The sequence below is a fragment of the Dama dama genome, chromosome 21, assembly GCF_033118175.1.
Source record: "Dama dama isolate Ldn47 chromosome 21, ASM3311817v1, whole genome shotgun sequence".
NCBI lineage: Eukaryota > Metazoa > Chordata > Mammalia > Artiodactyla > Cervidae > Dama > Dama dama.
The window spans coordinates 8,998,081-9,024,095 of NC_083701.1; the positions used below are offsets into that span (position 1 = coordinate 8,998,081).

At 52.1% G+C, this 26,015-nt stretch overlaps 1 protein-coding gene across 1 annotated transcript in view; it reads left to right on the forward strand.

The window, feature by feature from the left end:
* NDRG1 (N-myc downstream regulated 1) overlaps nucleotides 1–26,015 on the forward strand; it is a 55,933-nt gene that overhangs the window by 10,260 nt on the left and 19,658 nt on the right. The window contains exons 2-6 of the mRNA XM_061123152.1: nucleotides 2,096–2,176; nucleotides 6,071–6,106; nucleotides 19,376–19,481; nucleotides 21,419–21,539; nucleotides 25,260–25,322. Of these exons, the coding sequence (XP_060979135.1) occupies nucleotides 2,114–2,176; nucleotides 6,071–6,106; nucleotides 19,376–19,481; nucleotides 21,419–21,539; nucleotides 25,260–25,322 (389 nt within the window). The 5' untranslated portion in view covers nucleotides 2,096–2,113. The remainder of the gene's footprint in view (nucleotides 1–2,095; nucleotides 2,177–6,070; nucleotides 6,107–19,375; nucleotides 19,482–21,418; nucleotides 21,540–25,259; nucleotides 25,323–26,015) is intronic.

Sequence of the window (26,015 nt, forward strand, 5' to 3'; positions counted from 1 at the left end):
CAACACGGGAGGCACACGAGATGTAGGTTCGATCCCTCGGTTGGGAAGATCCCCCTGGAGGAGGAAGGGGCAATCCGCTCCTGTATTCTTGTCTGGAAAATTCCATGGTCAGGGGAACCTGGCAGGTGACAGTCCATGGGATTGCAGAGTCAGACGCATCTGAGTGATCAGTTGCTGTGAGGCTGCATAAAAGCCATGCATCTGTCTGTTCATTCTGTCTGTTGTGATGCTCAGGGCTACAGGGAGGGAACGGAATGAGCCGGGTAGGCTGCCTACCTGTCCTGGGGAGCTGGCAGGTGGGGGTGGAGGCCCAGGGGTAGCCGGAGACCCTGACTTCACCCCTGGGTTCTGAAGGGGCCCCTGTGACATGTGAAGTCCTTTTCCTCTTAGCGTTGCCAGAGCCGTGAGCTTCTGGAAGGCTCCCTGACCTGTGTAGGCGAGGTGTCCCACGGCCAGGGTCTCGGGACCATGAACACGCTGAGCTAGCAAGGCCGGCAGACCTTGGCTTTTCATGCCTCCTGCCTCCGAGCTGGCAGCCGCCCAGGAATGCTCGCAAATATAAAACCGACTTTGTTTTCGGAATGTTCTGGAGCCTAGACTCCAGAGGCTGCATAAAGGCATTCTTGTGGGGCTGGTTATCTACTGGGGCCTCAGACCAGAGCGTCCCAGGGGATCTGCCCACAGAGCACCACATGCTGGTGTTGGGGGGCGGGTGGGTGCAGGGCGGCCCCACTCTGTCACCCGCTGACCCCTGAGAGGTGTTTTGCAAAGAGGGTTCCTCTGGGTGCAGGGAGCTGGGTTCTCAGAGGAGCTGAAATTGGGAAGTTCAGACACTTGTGCTCTCTGTCTGGCTGTTACATCTGTGGAGCCATGGAGAGTTTGGGGTGAGGTCCCCACTCCGGAAAGTAGCAGGTTTTCACCCAGTTCCCGACGCAGAAGGTCTGGGTCTGTGACCTGGTGGGGGTCCCTGGTCTCCCGTCACTTCCTCCTTCACTCTGTGTCTTCAGCTCTGCCCGCAGCCACCTACCCTTCCTTCTGGGTTCATCGCACCTCACCCCAATACTGGGGGGCGCTTCAGTCTCTCAGCTGAACTCCTCACCCCTAAGAAGAAATGTTGATGCCTCCAGGTCCCTGATTGAGCTCCCCAGGAGGGAGTGTGCTCAGGACCTGTCACCTCCAAGCCTCGATGCCCAGGGAGGCCAGTTACGGTGGCATTTCCACTGCTGGAACAACTGGCATCAGAGCCTGGAGGCCCCTTCTGGCCCAGCCCAATCTCTGCCCCCACCCCTGCTTTCCTGCCCCGCTCTGGCTCAAGAAGTACTTTGTGCCTTGAAGATCCTTTTTCTTTCAAACTCTTCCCAAGTGCTCGGTCCTGTCACCTTGGCTTGAGATAGTCCCTTCGCCTCTCCACCCCCAGCAGGGAGCAGAGTACCCTGCCCAGAGATGAGCATGGGCTGTCTCTGTGGCCATCCCTCTGTTGGGGACATCCCTCTGTTGGGGATGAAGGAGAGAGCTAGTGCCATGCCTCCCCGTGGCCGGCCTCCGGCACCTTCTGTCCCCTTTTGCTTGTCAATCTGGGGCTGTCTGACTTTGGGATGTGGCAGCGACGTGGGTCTCCTTCTAAAGTCCAGAGCGAAACATCCATCCTTGGTGCGGTGAGTGGGTCTGGCCTGGGTGTCAGGGCCTGGTTTTGAGTGTCATGGTGGTTTAGTGGCTAAGTTGTATCCACTTCTTGTGACCCCATGGACCTTTAGCCTTGTCAGGCTCCTCTGTCCATGGGATTCTCCAGGCAAGAGTACTGGAGTGGGTTGCCATTTCCTTCTCCAGGGGATCTTCCTGACTCAGGGATTGAACTCGAGTCTCCCGCATTGCAGGCGGAGTCATTACCGACTGAGTTGTTCAAAAGCCTGTTTCCTGTCCCAGGAAATAGACTTCCCTCCATCCCCAGGGACAAGACTGGGGCCAGGGTGGTGGGCGGGAGGCAGAAACTGCTGGTCTGGGGAGTGAAGGCTCCCTCCCTGGTCTCAGGTTTGCGTCTGTCTGGAAACACCTCTCAGCCGGAATTGCTGACCTCCTGGCCTCTGTCTCTGTGCAGGCGGGTGACAGCAAGGACATGTCTCGGGAGCTGCAGGACGTGGACCTCGCCGAGGTGAAGCCTTTGGTGGAGAAAGGGGAGGTGAGTGGAGAAGCCCTGAATATGCCCCCTCCCATCCCCACTCATACATGGACATATGTGTGCACACAGTAGGAACACACATCCATGTACACACACGTGTGCGCACCCATGCACACACACGCACATGTCCACTGCTTCCTGGTCTCCACAGGTCACCTTATCCAGTTACAAGAGGCCAGGAGGTTCTAGTTCAGGTCCCAGCTTGGCTCGCAAGGGCTAAGGCCCCTCGCCCACCTCCGGCCTTTCTGCGTCACTGATCTCATTTGTAAAGAGAAGGGCATTGAATGAGAGTTCCTCTAAGCACCTCCACCTCTGACATCCCGTGGTCCTAAGCCTGCCACCTGAAGCCTGTCACCCATCGGCTCTGCCTGCCCCATAGCTGAGTGGTTAAGGGACCAGACTGCCTGGGTCCAGGTCCTGCCTGTGACACTGCTGCTCCATGACCACTGGCGAATCCTTCAACCTCTTCATGCTCCAGGTCCCCGACTTTAAAAACCAGTGACGCTGGGACTAGTGTCATGGGGCCAGGGTGAGGATGGAGTGGGTTACCTCAAGTGGAGCCATTAGACTCTTGTCCACCCTGAAGGGGACCAGCTATGCTCCTATTCTCTTGTTGCTACAATTATCACCCTCTTTTTTTGGCCAAACCTCTCAAGTGAACAAGACCTCCTTGTTGCCATATAGCCTAGCCTGGCATGATCCATCCCGGACTGGTTGTGGATAGGTGTGAAAAGCCTTTTCATTTGCACAGTTGACACTGTATTTTTAAACTACGTCCACATCCCAGTTCTCACTGAGTTTTGTAACTGCCTGTGATGAGACACCTTTTGTAAAATGTAAAGCTTGGGTTCAAAAGTGGGGTTACCTTGAGGTGAACTAAATGCTTTCGAAAGTAATAATTAACATACACAAACCACGCCCTGCATGCCGGTTTCTGGACTAACCAAACTTCATAGGTTATTTCCTGCTAAATTAAAGGATAAGGCTGTGGCTGATTAGAGACTAGGTTCTGTGATTGTTCCCATTTTACAGAAGAGGAAGCTGAGTTTCCGGTAGGTTCATTTGTCGTTCTCTGTCGGTCACATGGTTACAAAGTGCGGGGCATGGAGCCAAACTCAGGCCAGCTGCCATTGGTAAATGGATTCACTTAATTCCTTTATGGCTCTACACGTGGCTGCTCTGTCTTAGGTCCATTATTTCATGGACTTTTCTTTTTTAACTTTTTATTTTGTATTAGGGTATAGCTGATTAACAATGTTGTGATAGTTTCAAGTGAACAGTGAAGGAACTGAGTCACACACACACATGTATCCATTCTCCCCCAAAGCCCCCTCCAATCCAGGCTGCCACATAACATTGAGCAGAGTTCCATGTATTACACAGGCCTTGTTGGTTATCCATTTTAAATATAGCAGTGTGTGCATGTCATGGACTTTCCTTTATGAAGGTGAGACGCATCTTTCTATTTTCCATTATATAGATAATGGAAACTCACCTTGATGGGAGGAGACTTTCCCAAGGTCATTTGGATAGGATTAGAAGCCAGACCAGGGGAAGCTGCAGAATCCTCGATATCATTCCCGTGCGAGGGGTCTGCAGACATCTTCTGTAAAGGACAAGTTGGATGGTGTCTTAGGCTTTGAGGACCCATGGTCTCTGTTGTAACTACTCAGTTTTACCGTTACAGCCTGGAAGCCGCCCTAGGCAGTATGGAAGCCAATGGGCTTACTGCGTTTTAATAAAATTTTATTTACAAAAAGAAGGTGGAGGAAGGTAGAGGCCCACAGTTTGCCAACTCGAATACTGTTCACTATGTATGCTTCAAATCCATTTCCTCTTCTTCTGCATCTTTGACACAGTCTTGAGAGAAAAAGCAAAAAACAAAGCAACAGAAAAACTCCCAGGTGATGCAAATACGTATCAGGATCTTTTATAAATAATTTTGTTTATTTATTTGATTTACTTTTGGCTGTGCTGTTCGTTGTTGCTGCCCGGGCTTTTCTCTAGTTGTGGTGCGGGCTTCTCATTGCAGTGGCTTCTCTCGTTGCGAAGCAGGGGCTCTCGGGCACACGGTTTCAGTAGCTGTGGCTCCTGGGCTCTAGAGCTGGGGGGCGTGTAGGGCCCTCCAGGACCAGGGATCTAACCTGTATCACCTGCACGGGCAGGTGGGTTCTTTACCACTGAGCCAGCAGGGAAGCCCCACATTAACATATTCTTATCCCTCCCCTTTTGAAAAACCACATGAAATGGTATACCACGTTTGCTTTGTTTATTTAATCACCCATGTTGGAGACCTTTCCAACATCAGTCCACAGGGCACTTGCTTCTGTCTTGCCAGCTCACAGTCTTCCTCACGTTTATTTGACTAGTGCCCTGTATGTGGACACCTGGGGCCACGTCACTGTTTCCAACAGAGCTGCAGGTGTTCACAGCCTCTTTGGATCCTGCATGTTCGTCATTTCATGCACGTGCAGGTCTTAGATAAATTCCCCAAGTGGCATCGCTGAGTCCAAGGGTAGATGCATGTTTACGCACAGCATGTATACATTTTTGAGGCAGCCTAGTGCTGCCCTTGGAAATTTTTATTTCTGAAATAAACATCTAGGAGGTTATCAACTCCTAGTTACATGTCAGTCTGTCTCTCAGTAGATGCTGGCCTTTTCTTTCCAGGTTTAAATGGAAGTAAGCCCTGCATTTCCTTAGACTGACTCAGCAAAGTGTTTTTAATTAGGTTTGCTGTTGGGAAGTTCTTCCTGATGTCCATCCTCCATCGGGATGACCTCTGCACCCTTGTTAACATTGTGAAGATTAGGGTTGTATGAAGCAGCTTTTCTACTCCCTTCTGTCAATACACACACACACACACAAGTGTGTTGGCCACCATTTGCTTCCACTTGAATTTATCAAACTCCCTTCTGTTCTTAACCCCAGCCCCAGTAGGTTTGAAGCTATTGAGATATATGTGTGCGCACACACACACACACACACACACACACACACACATATATTAATTGGAGGAAAATTGCTTTACAATGTTGTTGGCTTCTGCCATACAGCAATGCAAATCAGCCATAATCATACATATATCACGTCCCTCTTGAGCCTCATGCCCACCCCCCATCCCACCCCTTACTTTAATCTCCTTCAGCAGTTGGGTGTACAGTTTTAACTCCCAGCCCCTGGCTGTTCCAAGGGGTCCCCTTCCCCTTTCCGTCACCTCTTTTTCCTTTTGCTCTGCTGACCTGTCTTCTTTCCTGGTGGTTGGTGGTGGATCCAGCTGGGCTCAGCTTTCAGGGGGTGTTTGAACTCCATCCTGAGCTGGGAGGAAAGGGTGCCATTGTTGGCCGAGGGTAGTTCCAGCCCCAACTTTGACCTGTACTTTAACTGCTACCCGGGGGACAAGAGCCCTTTTCCCATCTTCCTGGGCTGGGCCTGCCACTGACAACTCTGATGAAAGATGGAATTTGGGCTGGACAGTCAGGATTGTTGGATGGCGGGGAATGCTCTGCTCTCCTCCCATGAGAGATGGATTTTAATCCAGATGGTGGGCTACCATGGAAGAAATGTAAAGACAGTGGCATGATCAAGTTTGAGCTTTAAAAGTGTAGCACATGGATGGAGACAGAGACCAGTTTATAGAGTGTTGTGGTTAGCTTAGACCTTCATATCTTTTTCACCAAGGCTCTAGTCAAAGAAGAATCCATCTACTGTGTCTGTTTTTCAGTTGGACTGCTATTCTTTGAGATAGAAAGTCTCTTTGGAAAGAAATAGGCTCCACAGAGGACATAAGGTCTATATGATAGACTCAGGGCATGGGGAGGTCTGTGTGTTCGGACATTGCTTCTCTGTCCTGGGAAAGTGATGAAACTGACCATCTCTCTTGTCTCTCCACAGACCATCACCGGCCTCCTGCAGGAGTTTGATGTTCAGGCAAGTAGAAGATGTGGCTTCCCTTCCCCCTCGCCTCTTCTGTCTTCTCCTTTCCCCTTTCTTCCATGGGTTAGATCCGTGTTCAGACGTTAGGGCTAAGGGGAGAGATGGAAGTGGCCTCAGCCGGTTTCCTGCACTCAGCTCCTTCTCCCCAGAGAGAAGTGGGTTTGAGTTCTGACCAAGAAAGCAGGAGCCAGTTAACCTCTGTGAAGGCCGGACAGAGATCCAACAGCCCCTTTGACCCTGCAGAGCTGGGCAGAGCTGGAAGGCATGTGCAGAGGAAATGGCAAGACATTGGGTGGGCTTGGGACCCTGTGATGCGAAGGGATGGGGGAAGCAAAGGTTTGATGTTCTTGGCTCCACCTGGGAAAGTGAAACCAGCTTCTCTGTGGTCTTCCAGCTCCCTGTCTGCTCAGGTTGGCATGGGAGCAAGAGGGGGGTTGCCTCTGGAGGTTTGTCCAGGAACAAGCTTTCAGGAGAGGGGTTGACCTCTCTTAGCCCAGGGGTGGGTCAGAACCTCAGGGACTGTAAGTCTTGGACTCCTTATTCCAAAGCTGCGTGGGCCCCTGCACTGCGCTGGGCCCTGGGAGCAGAGCTGGAAGCCTGAGCACATCCAGGTCACGTGGGCTTCCTGGAGAAGACAGGGCCTCGTACAGGCTGTGTGCAGGCTGTCATGCTCACCTGGCCCTCTGCTTGCCCATCACACGGGTACCCCAGCGTCCAGCCCATCCTGAGTCCTGCAACTCCATCATACCACTCACCTCCTTCCTCCCCTCAAAGAGCTCCCTGGTCCTCCTGAATCTCAGATTTCAATGATTGGCCCGCCATCCATCAGAGGCTGTGAATCTTGGCATTGTCTTTGGAAGGAAGGGGAAAGAGGGAGTGGGGTTGGAAACACTGGCTGGTGTGAAGTCAGGGAGGTGAGTGCAAAGAGCGCAGGTGAGGTGCGTGGGCCTCAGTGTGTTACGGGTCATCCTGGCTGTTCCTGCAGGCCACCCTGACCCCGGGCCCCGGGAACCCCTGGGGTATCCAAGGTGTTGGTTTCTGTTCAGCCATTTGTCCTCTGAGGCTAACACATCCCACTGTGTTATATTGCCTAGTTCAGAACACACTGATTGCACCATCATTGTGCGCCAGGCCCTGGACACTGAGGCAGACGTGGCCCCTGAACTCTGCAGGCACACCCCATTGAGCCCCAAGAGCATTGAACAGCCAGGTCACTGTCTTCATTCTTAGAGTTTAGGAAGCTGCGGCTCAGAGGTTAGGTGTGCCTGGTCTGTGGTTGCACGGCTAGCACCGTGCTCTTTGCAGTTTGACCGTGAAACCTGCTTTCACAGCCTCCTGGTCGTGTCTGTGTCAGGGCCATGAGCAGGAGGCCTGAGCAACGGTCAGCAGCCACCATGTGCCATTTGCTTCAGAAGGGGCACTGGCTTGGCTTGAAGGTGACTCCGTGAGCTAGCAGGGAAGCTCCCTGCCTGAGGGAGGGCCTTCCAGCCTGGGGCCCTCGAGCCTCCCTTGCTGTTAGCGGGTGTCTGGGGCAGGCAACAGGGACAGCTTGGGCCGGGACAGGTCGTTCCCACACTAGGTGTTTGTGGTTAAAAGCAGCTGAGTCGTGAGATACCCTCTCATCCTTCAGGAGCGTCTCCCTGACTCATCAGCCTGGGTTTACAGCATCGCTGCTGTCCCAGCCTCTCGGTACCTCCGCAGCGGATGCACCCAGACCAGGGCTGACATCTCCCCATTTTATGAATGAAGGAACTGAGCCACCCAGACAGTGAGAATTGCCACGGTCAGGCTGCAGCTGAGACATCGTGGCATCCTGAACAAAAGCATCTTTCCCCCCACCCTTTTTGAGTCAGGTCAATCAGATTTAATTCTAGCTGACCTTTTTAAGGTGTGTGCCTTGAGCAAGTTACTCAGAACTTCTGAACCAGTTACCTGCCCTCTGTAACGCAACAGTAAGAACGGATGCTTTTGAGTCCTAACTGTGTGCCAGGTACTGTTCTAAGCACCCTGCCCTTATTTAATCAAGTATGTTCATTCACTCTTCATAAGAGCCCTGGTTGCGGCGGGGGGGTGGGGGCAGTTCTGCTATCGTCTTGTTACAGATGAGCAGTGCCTCCAAGTCACGCAGCCAGGGAGGCCCCCGGATTTCATGTTCCCCTCTCTCCTGGGTGTAACTCAGACTCCAGTGATGTTCATGGTTGTGTTTACTGCTCAGGAAGCAGAGGCCACGCTCTCTGCAAGAACGCAGGTTACAGGAACGGATGGATGTATGGACATGACGGTTAGACTCTGGGGTCTGGAGACCTCCTGAGCCACCAGCTCCCTCCAGCACAGGTCCCTGGGGAGTGGGAAGAAACATGATCAGATCGCCAGGCACACTTTCTCCTCTGGGGTCACTGCAGGTGGGAACATCAGTGGGGTGGTCTTGGCTGAATCTACAGCCCCTCTAGAGCTGGAAGCCGGGCCACCTGGTGGGCTCAGCCCACCTTTTGTGCAGAGGAACAGAGAGAGGGCCCTGGGATGGGTGGGGCTGCTCCCCAGGGTCTGAGACTTGAGCCAGGAGTGGAGGCTGTGAGTAACTCAGGCCCTGGGACAAAGGCTAGTCTTCCACCCCCACCATCACCCGCTGTGTCTTGTTCTTTCGTCCCACTGTGGCTCAGACTATCAGCTCCCTCCCCTTCTAGGCCATCAGAGGGTGGGGTTGCCTGAACCCATCACTTCACTGGCTGCTTCAGCACCCAGTACACAGACCTTGGTCCTCAGAGAGCACACGGTCTCATGGGACATACTGGTCGTGCTCTTTACAGCACTGGTTTAAGAAGAGAATCAGGGCTGGGAAGTCACTTGCCTGAGGTCCCCCTGCAGTGAAAGGAAGGTGGCAGCAGACCCCGGGCCTTCTCTCTCCCAGCCTTGAGAGCCTCCTGTTCTGCATCACCTGATGAGGCTGCCTTAGTGATGCTTCCTGTGAGCCAGGCCCTGTGCTAAGGGCTTCCCAGCCAGTATCTCACTTAATGCCTCAACAATAGCATAAGCAGAAGTGCCATTATCCCCATCACTCAGATGGGGAAACTGAGGCTGGAGGGTGGGGCCGGGCATCACTCCCAAATCTGTCTCAGCAGAAAGGGAGCTTGTGCTCTCACTGTGTGGTTCACAGGCCGAGGTCTCTGTCTGCCCCATCCCTGGGCCAGAGCTCCGTCCACTGGTCTCTGTCTCAGGACTCTGGGCATGTGGGTGTGCTGGGGACAGTGGGAGGTAAATAGACTGTCTCCAGGCTTCCCAGGTCTAGATCATGCAGACCCTCCTTCTACAGTGGGAGAAGCTGAAGGACAGAGAGAGGGGGATCGCTTGTGCAGTGGTGTGTGGTGGGGGAGCTAACAGGGGTGACATTGGATCCTCGTCTGGCCATTTCCCACCATCAGGAAAATAGGGTTGCGGGGCGGAAGGGCTGGAAAGACGCAACAGCTATGCCAGCCTTGGCCCTGGCTGTCTGGTGGACTCCGAGGGCAGTTGGGCTGGAGTGACAGTCCCAGGGGCCGGCTGATCATTCGGGGTTGGGCTGGGCGGGGCCCGGGGCAGGGAGGCGAACCTACTTTCTCTGTCACTGAAATGTCAGCTCTTGTCCCCGGCCCTGCCTTCCACAGGAAGCGGCTCTCAGGTCTGTGGTTTTGTCTTCCTGCAGCAGCCTTGTGATGTCTGTCTCCCCCAGGGTCAAGGCCACAGAGTCACCCAGACTCTGCGTTTTCGAGAGCCAGGTTTGCCCTTTCCTGGCTGCCTGGCCCAGAGCAAGATGCTTCACCTCCCTCAGGCCTCAGTTTCCCCATCTGGCACATGGGGACCAAGACTCCAGCTAGTGTAGAGGGAACCTGGTGTGATGTTTCCCAGTCAGTGTTGGCCCAATAACACACCCGGTTTTTCCAATTGTTTTTTTGTGTGTTGAAATACATATATAACCTAGGGTTTCTCCGATGGCTTAGCTGCAAAGACTCCTCCTATAATACAGGAGATGCAGGAGATGCGTGGTCGGGACGATCCCCTGGAGGAGGAAATGGTAACCCACTCCAGTATTCTGGGGCTTCCCTGGTGGCTTAGCTGGTAAAGAATCTGCCTGCAATGCAGGAGACCTGGGTTTGATCCCTGGATCGGGAAGATCCCCTGGAGAAGGGAAAGGCTACCCACTCCAGTATCCTGGCCTGGAGAATTTCATGGACTGTATAGTCCTTGGGGTCTCAAAAAGCCGGACATGACTGAGCGACTTTCACTTTCTCTCCCTTTCCATTATGGTTTAGCTCAGGATATTGAATATAGTTCCCTGTGCTATATGGTAGGACCTTGTTGTTTATCTATTATACATGCAATCGTATACATCTACTAACCCCAAACTCCCAATCCAGCGCTCTCCCCACCTCCTTCCCCTTGGCAACCTTCAGAGCTCTTTCCATCTTTTTTTCTTAAGTATTTATTTGTTTAAGATGCAGCAGATCCCTGGGTTGGGAAGATCCCCCAGAGGAGGAAATGGCAGCCCACCCAGTACTCTTGCCCAGAAAATCCCATGGACTGGCTGTGCTGGGTCTTAGTTGCAGCATACAAATTCCTAGTTGTGACATGGGGTCTTGTTCCCTGATCAGGTATCAAACCCAGGCCCCCTGTATTGGGAGTGTGGAGCGTGGAGGCTTAGCCCCTGAACCACCAGGAAAGCCCCCAGAACTCTTTCCATCTTGCAAAACTGTAACTCTGTCCCCATGAAATACTAATTCCCCATTCCCCTCCCTGCATCCCCTGACAGCCACCATTCTGCTTCCTGTTTCTAGGAGTTTGACTCCTCTCAGTACCTCATGTAAGTGGCATCATGCAGTATTTGTCCTTTGTGATTAGCTTGCTTCACTTAATGTGACGTCCTCACGTTTCGTCCACGCTATAGCCAGTGTCAGCACACCATCCCCTTTTAAGCTTGAGTACTGCTGCTCTGTTATACGTCTAGGCTGCATTTTGCTTATCCTTTTATCCACCAGTGGACGTTTGGGTTGTTTCCAGCCTTTGGGTGTCGTGATTAGTGCCACTGTGAACACGGCTGTCCAGCGTCTGTTCGTGGCTCTTTCGGTCTTTTTGGGCACGTACACAAAAGTGAAATTGTTGGATCCTCTGGTTATTGTTTTTGTTGTTCAGTTGCTAAGTTGTGTCCAGCTCGTTGCGACCCCATGTATGGCAGCACACCAGGCTTCCCTGTCCTTCACTATCTCCTGGAGTTTGCTCAAACTCAGATCCATTGAGTCAGTGATGCCATCCAATCATCTCATCCTCTGTTGATCCCTTCCCCTCCTCCCCTCAGTCTTTTTCCAGCATCAGGGTCTTTTACAATGAGTCGGCTCTTTGCATCAAATGGTCAAAATATTGGAGCTTCAGCTTCAGCGTCAGTCTTTCCAATGAATATTTAGGGTTGATTTCCTTTAGGATGGACTGGTTTGATCTCTTTGCGGGCCATAGGTTTCTAAAATTTTGGTCATTGGAGGAACCTTGAAGACGTAGTTTATCTGTTCCCTGTGAAGATAATTCATCACTTTTGTGTCACTTGTGACCGTTCGCAGAGCTCTGTCATATGCTCCCGTCCCTGGCACAGGGGGGAGGTAGAGCGGAGAACAAGGGTGGGGGCCCCACCCGTCTGCACCCGTGGACCTGAGGGTGGCTAGGGCAGGGGTGGTGGGTGTTCTGCATCCTCTGGACATCAGCAGAGTGAGGACCTGAAGACCACAGAGGATGAAAGCCTGGGCAAGGGGCCGGGGAGGCTTTGTCAGCCTGGGCCGAGCCCTCCCACTGGATCCCAGAGCTCTCCTGGGAGCTGGAGGCATTTTTCCAACTGTGCTTGCCTTTGTCCCTTTCACAAACGCCTGCTTTGTGCCTGGCATCATCTTTGGCGCTGGGGATACAGGGGCGAGTGTGACAGGCAGTGACCCTATTTCCAGGGAAGTCAGTTCTAAAGGAGTGTATTGCTCAGCACCGTTCTGAGTGACCTGCCCGTTTGGTGTTCCTACTGCTCACAAGGAGCCCTGTCTGCCTCTGACAGATGGACAGCCTGAGCGCACAGAGGTTCAGTCACTTGCCTGAGGTCACGGGGTGCAGGCGGGATAAGGCTGGGATTGCAGCCACTCCTTCTGAGTCCTTGGAAGCCGAGGGGGGTGGAGTGGGGCACCTGTGATTGAGCTTGATGACAAATTGAACTATCGTCGGGGCTTGGAGGATGATGGCACAGGCTGCAGTGATGGGGTGAGGACTTCAGCTGAGGCGTCGGGAAAGGCTTTTGGAGCAGGTGACCCTGGACTGAGACCTGAGGGAAACGTGGACTCCTGTGACAGAAGAGCAGGGACCGATCACCCGTGCAAAGGCGGCAGCACTCGCAGAGGGCCCCCTGGCTCGGATTCTGAGTCTTCTTCCTCTAAGCTGCTGATAGACTCCACCTTACCAATTTGTTGTTTAGTTGCTCAGTCGAGTCTGACTCTGCGACCCCACAGACTGAAGCCCACCAAGCCCCTCCGTCCATGGGATTCTCCAGGCAAAACTGCTGGAGTGAGTTGCCATTTCCTTCTCCAGGGCATCTTCCCGACCCAGGGATTGAACCCACATCTCCTGCATTGGCAGGCAGATTCTTTACCACTGGGCCACCAGCGAAGTCCCCCTTACCAATGAACCGCAATATTTGAGCTAACCAAGTACCAAGTGATGTTTTGTCAAGGTTGCTTCCGAACAGATCTTTGGATAAAACTATATTCATTTGGATTTGGCTCCTGGATCCGGTTGACTCACAATGTTTATGAAGGTTTCCCGCAGATTTCCAGCAGTCTCTAAAACCGTGGGTGTGAGTCACTTCTGAAGGGCGTCCTTCAGAAGGCACTTTGCACTGTAAAGGCTGATGTTCTCTGGGTCCTGGTGGCTTACTGCTCACAGTGCCAGGAGCAGAGACTGACAGCCTTGCTAAGGGCAGCTGATGGGCGTCCCAGCCCAGGCACTCGCCTGCACACCCTGACCTCAGATTCACACGGGGGCTCCTGCCTGCGCTGGGCTTCAGCTTCTCTGATGAGCCAGGCCTCCCCAGGCTCTTTCATTGAATCTTTTGGGACTTGCACCCTCATGCCCGCCTGACAGATGAGGAAACCGAGGCATTCCCATGGCCAGGAGCAGTGAAGGGGCCACATTGAACCCAACTCTGCCCCAGATCGACTCTGTCAACCAGGACACATACTGCAGGATTAACCCCCGGAATGGCCAACCTACGTTTTATGGACTAGGTTCCAGTTCACCTTTGCAATTTTTTATCAGAAAAGATCTGGCCAGGTATCTAATCCAAACAAGTGCTCCTGTGGGTTTATGTTTAAACCCTGGACGGGGACCTGATGTAAGGACTGGAGCATCGATGTGCCTTAACGGCAGTCCACTTTTATATGTTCATTTTGTTGGTCCTTAGGGCTCATGGAATGGGGTCCCTTCTGGGCAGTTCTTTGGGGCTGAGTTGAAGGAAGCTGATCTTCTTCACTGTGAGTGTCCCAAAGTAGCCAGTGTTATTTTTCAAGGAATATTTGGTGCTTCAGCATTTTAGCTAAATGGGGGCAGACTCGTTTCCTTTCCCAAAGTGGTCAAGAACTTTGTGCGTGTGTGTGCATGAACCAAAATACACACAGTTAGCCCAGAGGTCCTCAGTGAGAAATAGCCTCACGGCTGCTGTCTCAGGAGACGGCTTAGCCTCCAGCGCAGATGGCATCTGAGCCTTATCTCATCCTGGCTGATGTCACCTTAAATGGGCAGTTTGTTCTGGCCTGGGTGCTGTTTTAGGGCAGGTCGATGGGTGCCCAGCCAGGCATGTGATGTTCTGCCAGCAGTTTTTGAGACCCTGCTCTGTCCTCACTTGGAGGGGCTTTGGAGCCCTCAGAGCGTGGAGCTGGGTGGGCTGCTGGCCTGGGGTGCTGGGGCTGCAGGAAGGAAGTGGTTTGATCTGGCGCTGCAGAGAAGGTTCTGGCATCAGTCTAGGCAGTAGTGTTTGCAAATTTGATGAGTGGGGAAAGTGGAAGTATTTTGAGTTTTGGTTTATTTTCTTTGGCTGGAATTCTAGAATCCGGGACTATCAGAGCTGGCAGATGCTTAATGATCCAGCCCTACCCCTTCTGCTGAAGGTGGGGAGGCTTTGTGGAAAGCCCCTGAGGGGGGTATTGGTGTGTCTGCCCATTGTCTTAGGGCTTTCTTGCTAAGGTGGGACGTGACCCTTTCTTTGCAGGTAAGAGACCAGTTGGGAGATGTTAAGAAACTGGTCGGAGGGTACTACTGAGATAGTCGTAAAGGTGGTCCATCTGTCTATTTGGGCGCTGTAAGAGCTGATGTCTCGAGCACTAGCTATATGTCACACACTGTGCCGACCTCTTTTCCTGCATCATCTCACTTAACCCTCAAAACAAATTGTTGGCATCCTTGAAGGGACAAGGTCAGAGAGGGTGTAAGGGATTTGCCCAGGGCCACACAATGATGAGCTAGACGGCAAAGCTTGACTGAGTCCCTGGAGCTGGTGGGGGCGGGAGATCTCAGCTCACTGCTGGCGGCTCCCCCTGCCCCGGGGCTGGGTCACTTCCTTTGGCCCCTCTTGGTGAATTTGCTCTTTGTAATTCCTTCCACCTGGATCTTTAGTTATTTGGATGGTTTGATTTGATGTGGTTTCCATGGGAATCTGTGTTTGTGTGCTCACCAAGGATCTCCGGGCAATGAGCTGATGTTACCCATAGAGCCTGTGGGTGGAGGGGATGGAAGGAGCTGGGCAGGAGGGGTGGTGGGCTGGAGGGTCTCCTGCGGCTCCCAGTCTGGTGGAGCTGGGCCTGCAGAGGGGGGAATGTCTGATTCCTGCATGTAGGGGCGTTGATTTCCACCTCCCCCGCCCCCCAACTCTTGGAAGCAGATCAACTCACAGGGAAAATGGAAACGGTGACCTTTTACCAATGTCTTTCTTTGCACACAATTGCTTCTTGTTTTCCTGCCCCCTGACTGAAGGTGGGCAGAACTCAGAGGCTTGGAAATCCTCAACCCACCGTTTCCCATCCCTGCCCGCCCCCAGCCTCACTTCCGAGGAAGCCGCTGAGACTGAACGTGACAGATGGCAGTGGCACGCATCTGGGTCAGCGCCAAGTGAGGCTTAACCTCTCTGCCCTCCTCCCGGGTTTCCTGGGAACGCTGTCCTGGTGAAGGGGTCGGGAGCGCCTCGCCCTCCAGCAGTCCCGTAGTGGGGCTCCGATCAGCTCGCCAGGTCTGTCCAGCCCAGGCCATCAGACTGACCTTGTGTATACACCTATCTCCTGGTCCTGACAAATAAATAGGTGTCCTGGACAGAGCGGGTGCAGGTCAGCTCTGCCTCTACTAGCCCCATGTCTTCAGCCTATCGCCTGACCTCCTAGGAGCTCAGTCTTCTAATCTGTAACAACGGGGGCAGAAAGAGGTGTTATGACTGTCACACTCTGTCACTGCTTCAGACTCAGCATGCACGCCTCCTTTCTTTTTTTAAAAAAATGTATTAGAGTCTTTTTTTTTTAGTGACTACATAAGCTTTTTTTTTTTTTTTTTTATGTTTCTAACTTCTGCATATTGGGGAGAGTAGGAGAGCAACAGGAAATCAATTTTTAAAAATCTGCTGTGATACTGTTACTGAACACAGGTTCAGTACCCTGTGTTCGGCTGCTTGCCATTCAAAAGCCAATCCTTGAGAGACAAGGGGTGGTTAGAAAGAAAAGCTTGCTTTATTCAGGAGACCAGCAATCTGGAGAGAAGGCAGACTCATGTCCAAGACCCACCTCCAGGGATTCTGTTTAATTATAAGTTTTTGAAAGGAGGTGTATTAGAATCTTTTTTTTTTTTTGTTTTATGCATGATTTGGTTGGCTGGCATCACCGACTGCATGGACATGAGTTTGAGTAAGCTCCAGGAGTTGGTGATGGACAGGGAAGCCTGGCATGCTGCAGTCCATGGGATGTTGCAAAGAGTCGGACACGACTGAGCAACTGAACTAAACTGATCATTTGTTTTTGGTTGCACTAGGTCTTCATTGCTACATGCAGGCTTTCTCTAATTGAGGCAAGCAGGGGCTACTCTTCCTTGTAGGCATCTGTAGTTTTGGCCTATGGGCTTCTCTGCCCCGTAGCATGTAGGATCCTCCAGGACTAGGTCAAACGCTCGCCTCATGCTTTGGCAGGCAGATTCTTATCCACTGGACCATCAGGGAAGTCCCTCGGGCCTCCTTGCCTCCCTCTGCTCCATGGATGGCCCTCCTTCCCCTCTTCCTCTTTCTGTAATCCAAGAGAGGCTGTCCTCCTTGGAGGCTCCCACTGAATTCCCAGGCTGTCACCGTTTCATCCACTGCAGATCATTTCCTGATGTAACTTCTTGACTGTTTCTCGATGTGATGACAACATTGAAGAAAGTTGAGAAATGGAGGGAGCATGACCTCTGTGAGATCTCCTTCTCTTTTAGATGTCCCAGTGGGCCAGAGATCAGGACTTAGAGGCCCAAGGGTCTGTTGGGAATCTTCAGTCAGTGACTGGAGCTGTGTACCTTTGGGTGCTAGGCTTCAGCCCCTGGGACTGGCTTTGTCCTCTGTGAAACAGCTGTCCTTGGAGCACAGGCTTCAGACCTGGCTTTTTAGAACTTTCCCAGGAGCGGATGGTGTCCTTCTGTGCAAATACGATTGTGTTCCTTCCACAACGCACCCCTCCCCGTCAGTCTTCACAACTCACGTGCTCCTTTCCCAGTGGGCAGGGCGAGATCAGTGGCTCAGCCAGGCCCACCCTTCCCCACTGTGCGCCCAGGCAGGGGACCAAGAAGATGGGGGGAAGGTACCTTATTTCACAAAAAGATGATGGTGGGGCCAGCCCTTGGCATTTTATCCTGAGCCTCTGTTCTCATGATCCGGCTTGCTTGCCTCAACAAGCCGTGACTTAATGCTGCATCTTATGAGCCCCCAACCAGCTTTCTTTGCCTGTTGTCCCAAGGGTGCCCTCCATCCACAGGCCATGCCTTGACCGAGGCTTGCTAGGCTGAGGGGAGGGGCAGCCCAGCACACCAGCTGACTTAGAGCCTGGGTAAGTATGTCATCCTCTTAGAGTCCAGAGCGCTCAGCATCTCCCCAGGGCCTGCTGAGCAGGCGGATTATGGAGGGAGGTGGTGGCAGCAGATCTCAGAGCTCTCCTAGATCATCCAGCCAGTTGATTTAAACCCTGGGAGCTGGTCTTTGTAGCTCGACAGTAATTGTCTCTGGGGAGGCAACTGGAACAGCCGGCCTGCAGGGAGACATTGCAATTTCCAGTCCCTACCACGGTTTTAGTCTTAGGAGCATCTCCATAAGCAGATGGGTTTGTTATTGACTTTAGTTTACTGCTGAGGGAAGTAATTCTCAGAGAAGTCTGGTAACTTGGCCAGGGTCACAGGGTGAGTGTAACATTGGAATTAATAGCATCCAACACAGTGCCCTAAAGAGGGTAATGTTTGATATTTTTGCTGACCCAGAAGGACTAGTACTGCAGACTATAAATGTCACCCAGTCTAAGACTTCTTCCAGCTTCCTGCTCTGTCATCCTGAGCATGGAGCTTTTGTGCGCATGCTCATAAGATGGCTGCTGAATCCCCAAGCATCACATCCGTGTTCCAAGTAGTAAGCAGGTAGATGCGTGAAGGGAAAAACTCAAAAGGCCAAGTCTGATTCTTTAAAGAAAATTTCTCCTCAAAGCTCCAGAAACTTCTGCTGACATCTCGTTAGCCAGAACTGAATCTTCTGACCACCCTTGGCTACAGTTCAGTTCAGTCGCTCAGTCATGCCCGACTCTTTGGGACCTCATGGACTGCAGCACGTCAGGCTTCCCTGTCCTGCACTATCTCCTGGAGCTTGCTCAAACTCATGTCCATTGAGTCGGTGATGCCATCCAACCATCTCATCTTCTGTCGCCCTCTTCTCCTCCTGCCTTCGCCAGCCTCACTCTTTCCCAGCATCAGGGTCTTTTCCAATGTGTCAGGTGGTCCAAGTATTGGAGCTTCAGATTCAGCATCAGTCCTTCCAATGAATACTCAGGGTTGATTTCCTTTAGAATTGACTGGTTTGACCTCCTTTGCATAAATCTCTAAGTGCCTCCTCCAGGCCAGACCCTGTCCAGGACAGAGTCACCCTTTCTCCCCGGAAATCCACAGTCCATTTGGGGAGATGGCTAAGAAGCAGGTGTGTGCCCCTGGAGAAGATGCAACAAGAAAGAGGACATTAACTCCTCTGCCCTGTGTCTGAGACAGCCCCCTCCCACCTGGCGCTATTTCCCTGTCCAAGGTTATCTCCTCTGCTGAGGAACCCAGGGTGGTCAGCTCCCTCCCGTCTTACTGATGAATCTCCGGGGTTTCAGAGGGCTTGGGAAAAAGCCAAGCTTGGGTTTGAACCCTGATGCCCCAAGCCAGTGGGGACACTGCCCGGCCTGGCCTATTTTTAGAGGGCGCCGTGTGGGTCAGCTGAAGAGACAATGGAGAATGCGGCCCCCACAATGAACCATTGTTCCCACGGTGGCTTTAGAGCCAGGGCTGGGCCTGGCAGATGACCTGTGGCCCCCACTGGGGGCTGGACCATATTGCATCCTCTGTGGATTTTTCCAGCGCTTGTAGTGCAGGCACTTAGAGGAAGAGAGGGCTGGGGAAATGGGGGACTCACTTTGGGGGGGCATAAAGCTGGGACCCCTGTGCTGAGGGCGGGCGTGGGCACTAGGAGGGAGCCTGATACGCCGAGTGCCATCCCCTGTGAAGCACTCACTCCTCCCCAGGAGGCTCTGTTATTCCTCCTGTTTCACAGAAGCAGGGTACAGCCCGGGAGATGCTCCAGGCATCTTCAAAGCGGAAGCCTATGAGTCCTTGCACCACTCAGCCAGGGATGGAGAAGGGAGAGGGTTTTTGTTAAAAGCACAGATAATGAGCTTTTCCACTCTCGAGATGGAACCTGAAAATTGGGGTGTATTTCTTTATTTTTGCATCAAGGTCTTCAGATTGGCAACCACTGACCGCAAGGGATGGGAGGGGTGAGTTTCCGTGGTTCCCCCCGTCCATCTATGCTTCTAAGAGTGACTTCTCTGACCAGAGGTACCTGTCACTCAAAGCCCAGGACCAAATGAGAAGCTTCTGCAAACCACAGGGGCACGCTCTGGGTGTCTGCAGGCAGTAATTCCAGCCACGCGGTGGCTTCGGCTCCCACGTGACAGGCCCGTCTGTCTGCTCTCTCCCCAGGAGCAGGACATCGAGACTCTGCATGGCTCTATGCATGTCACACTGTGTGGGACCCCCAAGGGGAACCGGCCCGTCATCCTTACCTACCACGACATTGGGATGAACCGTAAGTCCCGAGCAGTTCTGGGTGAGCCAGTTCCTACCAGGGCTGGGGGACACAGTCAGCTAGGAAGGGTGGGCAGGAGGGCTCCGGCTCTTTCTCTTTTGCTGGGACTTCCTGGAGCTGTTCTGGGAAGAACTCTTGCTACGGGTGGTGCTAGTGACAGAGAACTCACCTGCCAAGGCAGGAGACCTGTTGAGATGCAGGTTCCTTCTGTGGGTTGGGAAGATTCCCTGGAGCAGGAAATAGCAACCCACTCCGGTATTCTTGCCTGGAGAATCCCATGAACAGAGGAGCCTGATGGACTATATATAGTCCTTGGGGTCACAAAGAGTTGGACATGACTGAAGCAACTTAGCATGCAGGGGACTTCCTGGAGATGTTCTGGGAGGAACTCTTGCTACAGACTGGACAGGCCTGGAGCGCGCTGCCTGAGGGGCATGGAGAGGCTGGGGACTCAGGAGCCCTCCGCCGTCAGTCTGTGTGACTGCTTTTAATGAAAGCATGCAGTGGATTTTAGTATTTTCACAGCATTGTGCAACCACCAACACAATCCGTTTCAGAGCATTTTTGAAAAGTGAGGTGAAAGTGTTAGTTGTTCAGTCATGTCCGACTCTTTGCAACCTCATGGACTGTAGCCTCTGTCCGTGGAATTCTCCAGGCAAAAATACTGGAGTGGGTCGCCATTCTCTCCTCCAGGGGATCTTCCTGACTCAGGGATTGAACCCAGGTCTCCGGCATTGCAAGCAAGTTTTTTACTGTCTGAGCCCCCAGGGAAGCCTGTCCTTTTATCTATCACCCTGGTGGCTCAGAGGGTAAAGCGTCTGCCAACAATGCGGAAGACCTGGATTCAATCCCTGGGTCAGAAAGATCCCCTGGAGCAGGAAATGACAACCCACTCCAGTATTCTTGCCTAGAAAATCCCATGGACTGAGGAGCCTGGTAGGCTACAGTTCATGGGGTCGCAGAGTCGGATACGACTGAGCGACTTCACTCTCACTGACTCTCCCAATCTCTCATACCCTCCAGCCCCTGGCCACCACTAGTCTACCTTCTGTCTCTAAGATCTGCCTATTTTGGACATTTTTTTATCAGTGGAATCACACAAAATGTGGTCTTCCTGACTGGCTTTTTTTGTAATTTGTCCACATTGTACCATGTATTAGTACTCTGTTCTCTGAATGAGACCCCAAGGTTTAGACCCATCACAGATTACTTATCTATTCCAGCTGTTGGGCATTTGCCCTGCTCCCACCTTTAGACTATTCTGCATGCTGCTGCTGTGAATGTTTAGACTGAATTCTTAGGATTACCAGGAAGTGTCACCAAAGTTGGGCTTTTTACTGATGGAGGGGGCCCAGAATAAGATTAACTTAATATTACAGTTACAGAAAGCAGAAATGGTACTGTGACGGTTAGGAAGGAACTTATAGGCCTTCCTAGTCTAGTGTGTATTGCAAGCTGGGTGTTTGCTCAATTCTTGATCAGCAGACTGCCGGAGTGACATTTTTTCCCCTATAGTTCTTAATACCTTGAGGCTAGGAATGATGTCAGTCACTGAAAACTGTTTTTCTCCTTCACTCTCATTCCTCTTTTATCAATCTCTTCTTTTCCGACATGTAATAACCATATTCCCCATAACCATAACCATAACCATCTGTACCAGATCCCACACTAGGTCCTTTTTTTAAAATTTTATTTCTTGGCTCGGCTGGGTCTTCATTGCTCTGTGCAGGCTTTCTCTAGTTGCAGAGAGCAGGGCTACTCTTCACCGTGGTACGTGGGCTTCTTGCCTTATATCAGCAGAGGACAGTGGGAAAGAAAAGGTGACCATTCTTGAAAGTTCCTTCCAACTGCCATGTAGCCGTGAAACAGACAGAATGAACGCAGACTTTGTTCTCTCCTGACTTCTTCCTCTGCCCTCTCACCTGCCTCTTCTCCAGACAAAACCTGCTACAACCCTCTCTTCAATTCCGAGGACATGCAGGAGATCACCCAGCACTTTGCCGTCTGCCACGTGGACGCCCCTGGCCAGCAGGACGGCGCTGCATCCTTCCCCACGGGGTAAGACCAGGGAGCCTTGGGCAGGAAAGCCGTGCAGAGTGGAAACAGGCGGTGGGGGGAGGCCTTAGGTTGGTTTTTAACTTTTTTCTTTTTTATTATGATAAAATGTATATAACTTACATTTTACCGTGTTTAACCATTTTCCAGTGTATTGACATTAAGTACATTCACATTGTGGTACAGCCATCACCACCATCATCTCCAGGACTCTTTTATGAGCCTAAACTGAAGCCCCACAAGCATCATGCACCAACTCCCCGTCCCCCGCCCCTCTGGACACCCTGTCCCCCGGTCTCACAGCAGCCCATTTAGGCTGACTTGTTAATAGGTGTTTGTGGCCTAGACAGGACTGAAGTGGGAGAGGTTCTTGACAAGATGAAATGGTTAGGAGAACGATCTAGAAAGTTGGGCAGAAAAAGAGAGATCGTCATTGGAAGTAATATTGATGAAGTACATCCTGTGACCAGGCTTAATCATCTTTATTTGCAAATGTTATTTGCGTTTAATCCTTATATAACCGGTGCTGGCAGCTCCATTCTCTAGATGGAGAAACTGAGGCATGAAGAGGTTGACTGCCTTGCTCAAGGAGGGTGACCGGGTTTGCGCCCAGTCTGCTGAATCTAAGGCTCATCCCCTCTTTGGAACATCAGGCTACCTTGTTCCCGGGTGTGAACTTCCTGCTCCTCTGCAGTGTGTGGCTGGCGTGGCCTCTCAGTTCTGGCTGTGAGACGGAGGCCAGGCTTAGTGAATGCACTGGACAGTCAGGGTCACACAGGTTTAAAGTCTCCCAGAAGAGGCCTTCTTGGTCTCCACAAAGAGCTCTCCTTTTTTGGTTTAGTATTCTGAATTATCCTTTTCTTCCTTTTTTTTTTAACTGAAAAAAAATTTGTTGGAGTATAGTTGATTTGCAGGGCTTCTCAGGTGGCACAGTGTTAATGAATCCACCTGCCAATGCAAGAGATGCTAAAGATGCGAGTTCGATCCCTGGTTCAATGAGATCCCCGGAGAAGGAAGTGGCAACCCTCTCTGGTATTCTTGCCTGGGAAATCCCATGGATATAGGAGCCTGGCGGGCTACAGTCCACGGGGTCTCAAAGAGTTGGAAACGATTGAGCAACTAAGCATAGTTGATTTACAGTATTGTGTTGGGGCTTCCCTGGTGGCTTAGATGGTAAAGATTCTGCCTATATTGCAGGAGACCCGGGTTCGATTCTTGGGCTGGAAGGAGCCCCTGGGGAAGGAAATGGCTACCCACTCTAGTATTCTTGCCTGGAGAATCCCATGGCCAGAGGAACCTGGTGGGCTACAGTCCATGCAGCCCCAGAGAGTCAGACACAACTGAGCGACTTAGTTTCAGGTGTACAACACAGTGATTCAGTTATACATTTACGTATATTCATCATATTTCAAATTATTCTATTTTATTTTAAACTATGTATTTTTTTCTGGGGTATAGCAGATTATAGGGCTTCCCTGGTGGCTCAGATGGTAAAGAATCTATCCGCAATGTGGGAGACCTGTGTTCGATCCCTGGGTTGGGAAGATCCCCTGGAGGAGGGCATGGCAACCCACTTCAGTATCCATGCCTGGAGAATCCCATGGACAGAGCAGCCTGGTGGGCTACAGTCCATTGGGTCGCCAAGAGTTGGACACGACCGAGCGACTAAGCACAGCACATAGCTGATTAACAGTGTCGTGGTAGATTCAGGTGGACGGTGAAGAGACTTAGCCATACATCTACATGTATCCACTGACTTATCCTAATTATTAGTCTTTCTCAGAGAGGAAGGGAAGGGACACCCGGAGGTATAACATACACGTTACAGACTTCTTAATACAGCAGCAGATGAAGACAAAGGTCCGTCAGCATATCCATCTTTGCTTGGCCAAATTGTTTGAAAGACTTAGGGTAACCCAGTGGCTCTTAGCTCCCAATGGAGAGATTTTAAAAATATTCTGAAACCTAGACTCCACTCCCAGGAATTTTTATTCAGTTGACCTAGAGGTTAAGGAGCCGGGTCTTTGTTCCCCAAAGTTACCATGCAATTCCAGCCTTTGGCTTGATGGTAGGCGGGGTGGGTCTGACTCCTTTCTGCCTCCTGTGGTTGGGGGTCTCCTTGGCCCTCCAGTGGACATGCCCTTCGTCCCGAGGCTGAGCTGGCAAAGCATCGATGGGGGCCCCTGGCCGGCCTTCCCGCCTCTAGAGTCAGCTTCCTACACGTGGGGCCCTCATGATAAGTGTGGGCACAGCACTCTGGGGAGGCAGAGCCAGCCTAGAAATGAGAGATAATCGAAAGGAGAACCTGGGTTCAGGGTGACGTAGTGGACAGGGTTGCTGCTGGTTGAGAGGAAGGAGCCAGGCCAGGAATTGGCTCCGTGTGGGACCAGGGGTTGGACCACTCATGTCCCCGTTGGAAAGGCGAGTGTGGTGGGAACAAGAGACCCCTTCCGGGCCCTGCTAAGCAGCTGGTGATGGGAGCCTCTGTTGTTTCCTGCATCTGGCAAAGGGGACGCCCTTGCCCTAAAGTCAGACGCAGGCTCTCCTGTCCTCTACTGTCTCCCGGAGTTTGCTCAAACTCATGTCCATCGAGTTGGTGATGCCATCCAACCATCTCATCCTCTGTCGCCCCCTTCTCCTCCTGCCCTCAATTTTTCCCATCATAAGGGTCTTTTCCAATGAGTCGGCTCTTTGCATCAGGTGGCCAAAGTATTGGAGCAGGCTCTCTAACCGCCCCAGTGTGAGCCCTCACACCATTACCCTCCACCGTACCTGCTGTCGTGGGCCAGTTTTGAACAGAGGGGAGCTCCTGCAGTCCTCTGTTAACAAAATTTGCAGTCCCAGAGGACATGTGAATCGAGGCGTCTCTGTGCCTTAAACTCCCCGAGGTCTCCTTTCTTGAAACTGAATTAGCCCACTGTGTCCACTCCATCAGGGTCCTTTGCATTCTCCACCTTGTGTCCCAGGCATCTCTTGGGGAGAGGAGATAGGAGAGAGGTTTCCCTAAGATCAGGAACACCTCCTGGCAGGGCTGCCAGGGGACCTCCTTTGAAATCCTAAGAGATCCAAGTCCCCGTTCGTCTATGAAACCACGTCACTTTTCTCTTAGCTTCAGTGATATTTATAATCTTCATATGAGGGAAATCATAGCAACCTTAGAGGTTTATTGTGAAGATTAAATGAGCCTGTGTGCTGTGCTCAGTCATTCAGTCGTGTCTGACTCTTTGCCACCCCATAGACTGTAGCCCACCAGGCTCCTCTGCTCATGGAATTTTCCAGGCAAGAATACTGGAGCGGGTTGCCTTTTTCCTACTCCAGGGGGTCTTCCTGACTCAGGAATCAAACCTGCATCTCTTACATCTCCTGCATTGGCAGGCGGAATTCTTTAGCACCGCGCCACCTGGGAAGCCCAGATGAGTTTATAATGCTCATCTAATGCTCAGTGAGGGACCTGGGACATAGGAAGCAGTTTTTAAAGGGCCACTTTACAAAGTAGAGGGTTTGGGGGGATTAGGATGGAGAGCATCCTTGCTCAGAGGAACAGGCTGTGTACACTGCGGGGGTGCCTGGAATAGGGGCCACGGAGGGACTAGGCTGAGGAGTCTGGGTGCATGAGGCAGGTTGTCACACCATCCCTGCCCTTCAAGCATGTTGCAGTTTGCACTGTTTATTTCTGCCGGGGTCCGAGCTCTTGCTAACTGCCTCTGTGTGCCTTCTCCCAAGGTACATGTATCCCTCCATGGACCAGTTGGCTGAAATGCTCCCTGGAGTCCTGCAGCAGTTTGGGTAAGAGCTTGCAGAGAAAGGTGACCTCTAGCTTCTGTCTCTCCTGGGGCCTTGATCTGGCCCCACCACTGAAATCTAGGTGAATGTTTAAAGATAGGGAAGAAACCAGCTTGTCACACTCTGCAGACACTGTCTTTCTCATAGTCTCTTTACTCCGATGTGCTTCTTGCAAGTCAGGCTCTTCCCCCTGAGTGAATCTACCCCATGATGGCAGCCACTCAACTCACCCTTTCCTCACCTCTCTTCCCTTATTGCTTTTTCTTTCCCTTGGAATGTTCTGGAATGGGTTGCCTGAGCCCCCCCACGTCTCCCTCCAGGCCTTATTTCTTCAGTGCTCATTTCCTTCTTCCTTGAGCCTTTCATGGGATGGTAACGCCTCAGAGTTCTTGCCCAGTTCACTTGCCTTCCAAATTTTAGAATCCAAAATACAGCTGAAGGGCGGGAAGAGGCAGTCCAGGGACTGGGCCTTCCCGTAAATGACCATCGGGCTGTCCGAGCCTGGCTGTGGTCAGGAGCGGAGTGAGGGGAAAGGAGGAGTCTTCCCAAGGTCGTGATCTTCTGTGAGGCCACAGAGCACGTGGCATCGCAGGTCCTCCAGGGCACGTAAGGCGGCGTGGTGCCAGCCACCCTCAGGGATGCCCAGGACAGACGCTGGGGGGGACAGGGCTCCTCAGGGCAGGGGGCGAGGGTTGC